Genomic DNA, 6325 nt, shown 5'->3' with positions numbered 1-6325 from the left:
CCCCAGAGGACACATCTTGCAAAATCGTGCTCAGCATCCCAGTGTGGACATTGACACTGACACACTCAGCACACAGAACATTCTGTCCCAACACAGACCCGTGTTTCCTTCTTACAGACACACTTCCCTCCCACCCCCCCCCCCCCTGCCCCATTCTGAACTCCTATCCCTCCCCCTCCTGAGCCCCCAACCCCTCCTGAACCATACCCCTCACCCCTCCCTCCTGAACCCCCACCCCATCCTGCACCCCTGGTAACCTCTGATCTCCCTGTTTCCATATGCTATCATGTCAAGAATGTTCTAGAAGTGGCGCCACACATACTTGGCCTCCTGGCTCTTTTCAGGCAGCGCCGTCTGTTACATTCCCTGGAGATGGAGGCAGGTGTTGCGTCTTTGCTCTTGTCCCCGCTGAGTAGTTAGTGTCCTGGGCCGTGGACCAGCCACAGTTTAACTGTCCTCCTGTTGAAGGACACCTGGGCTGTTTCCAGGACTTTGCTACCATATAAAACGTGAACACAGCTATCATTTCCCTGAGGTAAATGCTCAGGGGTGCAGTTGGGGGTCGTGGTTGCTGATGTTCAGCTTTCTGAGAAGCTGCTGACGTGTCCCCAGAGCACCTGCACCTGTGCGCCCAGTGGTGCGCATGAGGACATGGCTCTCGCATGCCCGCACTGTGCCCGGTGGTGTGCATACCTTACACGCCTACTCTGGGGGTATGGGGGGGCGCCTCACTGTGGCTCTGCTGTGCGTTTCTCGCAGCTGGCGACGCGGACCGGCCTGCCTGCACTCGTGGCCGTGTCTGTCCTCCTGGTGAAGTGCCTCTTCTTCCTGGTTGCCCGTTTGTGACCCTCGTCCTGGGTGGGGGTGGGGGTTTTACTCCTGTGACTTGGGAGTTCCCTACATGCGTAGGTCCTGGCCCTGGCCAGACCTGCCGTTTGAAAATCTGTTCTTTAGTTTGTCCCTGTGTCTCAGCCTCTGACAGCACTTTTCACACGGCAAAGGTTTTAATTCTGATAAAGTCTCGTTTACCAATTTTTTTCTTTTAAGGATCACACTTTTGGTCCATCCCATATCCTAGGTCCCAACCATGTTCTCCTCAGCTTTTCTTCCTAAAAGGTTTATAGTTTTATGGTAAGTCTGTGATCCATTTTGAGGTAACTTTTGTGTAGGGTGAGAATCAGGTCCTGGTTCAGTTGTTGTTTTTTTTTTTTTAACATTTTTATTTATTTTTGAGAGACAGAGTGTGAGCAAGGGAGGGGCAGAGAGAGAGGGAATCACAGATTCTGAAGCAGGCTCCAGGCTCTGAGCTGTCAGCACAGAGCCTGACGTGGGGCTCAAACTCATGAACCGTGAGATCATGACCTGAGCCAAAGTTGGACACCTAACCGACTGAGCCGCACAGGCACCCCTATTGTTCAGTCTTTAATCTTGGGATGTCCAGGGGCTCTGGTGCTGTTGTCGAAAAGGCTGTCTCTTCTCCACGGGAGAAGAGAAATCATGTCAGAAAGCCATTGGGCAGGTCTGTTTGGGTGGGTTTCTGGGAATGCACCCCATCCATCTGTCAGCACCTTGCGGTCTCGGTGACCATGGCTGTGCGGTGAGTCTTGAAGTCAAGTGCACAGTCCTTCTGTTCTCTCCCAGAATTGGCCTAGCTCTGCTTCTGCTCTGCCGGCTGCATCTATGTTGTAAGATCTTGCCTATATCTGCGTGGCTCTGCTGGGGTCTTGATAGGAACTGTGGTAAACCTGTATTTTGGGGAGAGTCAGATCTTTCCTACAGCGAGTCTCCCCATCAGTGAACGCAGTGGGTCTGTCTTACCTTGCATTTAGATTTTCTTAGAGCTTTTTCATCAGTATCGTACAGTTTTCAGCAAACCATTTCAATACATGTTCTGTTTGATTTACACTTAAGTATTTCATTCTTAAGCAATTGTAAATGGTGTTTTAAATTTTGGTGTTCATGTGTTCATCACCATAGGTAGAAATACAACTGCTTTTTGCGTGTCTATCTTGTCTCCTGAAACCTCGCTGATCTCACTTTTTCCAGGAGTGGTTTCGTAAGAGTTCGGGGATTTTCCACATAGCGGAGTAGGTCATGTGCAAACAGGGATGGCTTGGTTCTTTCCGTTTCCATCTGATGCTTTTTGGTTGTGTTTGTATTTGTTCAGTTGTGTGTTAGTTTTGCTGTCTTGCACCGGCTTTATGACTGGTGAGAGTGGACACTCTTGTTCTCACCGATGTCACAGCTGTCCTTAGGCTGCAGGACTTGTGTGGAGGCTCCTTGTCATGCTGAGGGCATGTCCCTCTGCCCGGTTTCCCGGGAAGGACCTGGCTCTTCTGTCCTCCCTCCTCTCCTGCTTCAGGCAGGGCCTCCATACCTGACATGGGCCCGGGCCTCCTGCCCCTCCTGTGTTCCAGGTCAAAGCCTCCTTAGACGCGCTGGCCCAGAAGATAGCGACCTTCACGGATGTGGGCAACAGCCTGGCACATGCAGGGCATCTCCTGAAGGACCTCACCAGCTTCGAGGAGAAGTCCAGCGTAAGGACAGTGGTGTGGGCCATTGTGGGCAGGAGACAGCCTACAGGGAGTGCTCAGGGCACCACCAGGGTCACTTAGGAAGGCGGGCGAATGGGGCTGTCTCGCCATCCGGTGGGGGGCGTCCGCGGGTGGAGGGACGGAGCCCCTTCCGCTCTCACTCCCACCCCGACGGATCCCGCCCAGGAAATCGCACCTGTTGCTCTAACAAACCCAAGCTGAGCCGTGTGCCTGGGGTGGCTCCCACGCAGGTGTCTGTAGAGCGGGCCCTCGCACTGGCCCTGGAGGGTGAGAAGCTCATTGACAGCAGGCACTACGCTGTGGACTCCATCCGCCCCAAATGCCATGAGCTCCAGCACCTGTGCAACCAGTTCGCGGCAGAGGTCGAGAGGAGGAGGGGGCTGCTCAGCAAGTCCCTGGAGCTGCACAGCCTCCTAGAGGCGGTGAGACCACTCCCCATGCCCTCCTGGTCCCTCGTGGTCCCCCTCCCCACACCTGCCTCTCCCACGTGGACCGCAGTCACTGGCTGGAAGCTGACCCCATGCCCTGCTATCCATGGGCCTGTCTCGAGGCCCAGCCAGTCACAGATGCCCATTTCTAGAATTCACTTGCCACAGCTGATACATCTTGCCGAGGACCAGAAATTCTCTGCACTTGGCCCCTCTGTCCTCTGTGTGAACGAGTCCAGGCCGGATGACGCACGTAGCCTTGGGGTGCCGTGTAGCTGGGTTGCAGAGATCCCCAGAATCGTGGCGGCCGCCGGTGGGATGGGAGGGCCCCAGCCTAGCACGCGTAACACACACGCCAAGACCCAGCCTCTGACGGGCCCGCTCTCTCCCTCTGCCGTGCTTGGCGTGTCCAGTCCATGAAGTGGTGTGATGAGGGAATCTACCTGCTGGCCTCACAGCCTGTGGACAAGTGTCAGTCCCAGGAGGGTGCTGAGGCGGCCCTCCAGGAAATTGAGAAGTTTCTGGAGACTGGCGCAGAAAACAAGATCCAGGAGCTCGACAGAATCTACCAGGACTATGAACCCGTCCTCACCACAGACCTGATGGTAAATGGGGCCCATGCTCGTGGTGGGGGCAGGGGCGGCCGCCATGAGCTCTTCCGGGACCCTGGGCGTCTTGAGGCTCAGCTTCCCCTCAGCACAGGATTCCGTGACCCGGCGGCCCTCCTGTGCCTGGGGTCTTTCCCTGCAAGACCACCACTGGGGGCACCCCCACCCGGTTTCCCCAGCACCCCACCTCCTGCGTGCCCCCCTGTACATCACGCCGACCCCAGCCCCCACTGCCGCCCAGCCGGCTGCCTACCCCCCGGCGCACCCACAGGGTCACACCCTTCCCGCAGGGAACGTGTGGGGGCCACGTGTCCCTCCCTTCCAGCTGACTCTCCTCAAAGCTCCAGGTCCTGCATTCCACGGGGTCCCACCCCTCCCTCCTGCGGCGGGGGTGGGGGTGGGGGGAGTGCAGGGTTGTGCCCTGGCGGCTGGCTGTGACACTACAGCCCAGCCTCTAAGGAGGCCAGGCCTCTCACTTTGCTGGCATCGCTGGCTCACGAGCCCACACACCTATGCCTTCAGGAGCACGTGCAGAAGGTCTACCAGAAGCAGGAGGGCACGGAGGAGATGTTCCACCGGAGACAGGCCAGCCTGAAGAAGCTGGCGGCCAAGCAGACACGGCCCGTGCAGCCGGTGGCCCCCCGGCCAGAGGCACTCACAAAGTCACCCTGCCCCTCCCCAGGTGTGCACAGCCACCACCCCTCCCGTCCACGGTGGGCCCTCGCCCAGTTTGTAAATGAACTTTTATCGGCACAGGGCCAGTGTGTGCCGAGTGGTTGGGGCAGAGAGGGGGTGGCCCGTGGACTAGGACATCCACTGGCTGTCCAGGGACTTTTCCCCGGTTAGCATTCCGGTCTCTGCCCTAGCCCATCTGTCCTCAGTACTGTTGCCAAAATGGTTCTCCTTCAGCATCTCTGACCACAGCCCAAAGCCCCCGAGGCAACAGCCCCTCATGGGCTCCTTGGAGCCCCTCCTGCAGCGGCACCTGCCCGCCGTCCTCTTCGGGGCTTTGGCAAGTGGGCCGCAAGTTGGTGAGACTGTGGAGAGCCGGCCCCCTCCCGCCACCTGCTGCAGCATGTGGCACCCATCAGAAGGGACCCTGGCCCCTGGCCCGGTGGTGTCTGGGTCCCTCGTGCTCACAGACTCCGTGCTAGCCTGTGCGGCCGGCCATCTTCCCGCTCACCTGTCTCCCACCTGCTCTCCTCTTTCTCCATGTTTCTCTGCTTTCCTCGCCCTTCTCCAGGGGACTTGCTTCTTTTCTCTCTGAAAGTTCAAAGTAACCCCAGGTGCTCCCAGGTCCAGTCCTTCCTCTCCAGGCAGTAAGGTATGAAGCCACGTCTTCCTTCCCCACTTCTTTCCAAACCAGGCAGCCGGAGAGGCTCTGAGAACAGTCCTGAGGGCAGCATGCTCCGGAGAGGGCCCTACAGGAGGGCCAAGGTGAGGCCACAGTCCATGCTGCCCCCACAACAGCTGCCCGCCATCGCGGTCCAGCACCACCAGGCTCCCCCTGCCCTGCCTGTGCCGTGGGACCTCAGATTCCTCCCCAGATGGGGAATGAGGTGGGGCTCCTTGAAGTCAGGACGCCAGGCTGCACCTTCTGGCATCTGAATGCTCAATGCGCTGCGTGCTCGTCTTTCCCCAGAGCGAAGTGACTGAGAGCCGGCAGGGCCGCGGCAGCTCCACAGGCGACGAGGAGGAGAGCCTGGCCATCTTGAGGAGGTGAGCGGCTCTGGTCCAGACACGGCAGGTGCGACCCTGTCAGATCTCCGCCTTTGGCCGCAGAGAATCCGAGAGCAAAGAAGCCAGAGCTGTTGGATAGTCAGCTTCTACCCCAAAGCTGGCGTCCTGGCGTGGACACACGTGCACCACGCTGTGGACAGATGTGAGGTCCACTTCTGGAACCAGGACTGATCCGGTTTCTCTTAGAAAAGCCTGTTGTCCCTGGACCCTCAGGCAGGACTCTGGTGACTTGAAATGGCTCGTGTCCCCCTTTCTCAAGCCGTAGGTGACAAGACTGATTCCACAGAGACAGGCGCGTAGCCACGGCTCCTCAGTGGGCTGCACCCATGTGCTGGCGCCCTCTCTCTTCTCCCACCACACCTGCTCCGAGCGTCTTCTCTCTGTGCCCTTCCTGCTCTAATGCTTTCTCCACTGTCTGTGCCCCACTCACAGGCATGTGATGAATGAGCTCTTGGACACGGAACGGGTGTACGTGGAAGAGCTGCTCTGTGTCCTGGAGGTGAGTCTGCAGGGGTGGGGGGATGGCCAGGGAGCCCTGGGGCCCGTAGGCCCACCCGCCCCATGCCGCAAGGGTGAGAGGATGGTGGCGGCTTTACTCGCACGGCCCCACCGGCGGGACCAGGGACAAGGAGATTGAGGTACTCGGCTCAGGGACCCCCTCCAGCAGCACATGGCTGACCCCAGGAGTGTGGCGGGAGCGGGAGGCTGCGTGTGACTCCATTGCAGGAAGAGCTGAACCGTCTGGGTCTGGGTGGAGGCAGAATGGAGGCCCTGGAGGACTGTTGCCAGCAGGGCAGGGGGCTTCTGGGCACTGGAATGTTCTGGATTTTGGTCTGGGTGGTGGTTACAGGGGTGTAGACATTGAAATGAGTCATCAAGGAGTACCCCCAAGATTTCTCTCCTTCATACAAGTTACGTGAATCTTCAAAGTTAAAAAGCAGAAGGACAGATTCCCCCCCCCCAACCCAAAACAGATGGTGCTGTTTGTAGCTCA

General features: G+C 58.2%; 1 protein-coding gene across 13 annotated transcripts in view; it reads left to right on the top strand.

The window, feature by feature from the left end:
• The window catches only part of MCF2L (MCF.2 cell line derived transforming sequence like), a 133103-nt gene that overhangs the window by 111934 nt on the left and 14844 nt on the right, over positions 1-6325 (top strand). For all 13 annotated transcript variants that reach the window (XM_040487031.1, XM_040487026.1, XM_040487027.1 and 10 more), the window contains 7 exons: positions 2418-2537; positions 2786-2977; positions 3397-3588; positions 4114-4273; positions 4958-5028; positions 5234-5310; positions 5764-5830. In XM_040487031.1, coding sequence (XP_040342965.1) covers positions 2418-2537; positions 2786-2977; positions 3397-3588; positions 4114-4273; positions 4958-5028; positions 5234-5310; positions 5764-5830 — 879 coding nt within the window. The remainder of the gene's footprint in view (positions 1-2417; positions 2538-2785; positions 2978-3396; positions 3589-4113; positions 4274-4957; positions 5029-5233; positions 5311-5763; positions 5831-6325) is intronic.

The sequence above is a fragment of the Herpailurus yagouaroundi genome, unplaced genomic scaffold, assembly GCF_014898765.1.
Source record: "Herpailurus yagouaroundi ecotype Mexico unplaced genomic scaffold, PumYag 164, whole genome shotgun sequence".
NCBI lineage: Eukaryota > Metazoa > Chordata > Mammalia > Carnivora > Felidae > Herpailurus > Herpailurus yagouaroundi.
This window is presented reverse-complemented; position numbering and strand designations above follow the sequence as displayed.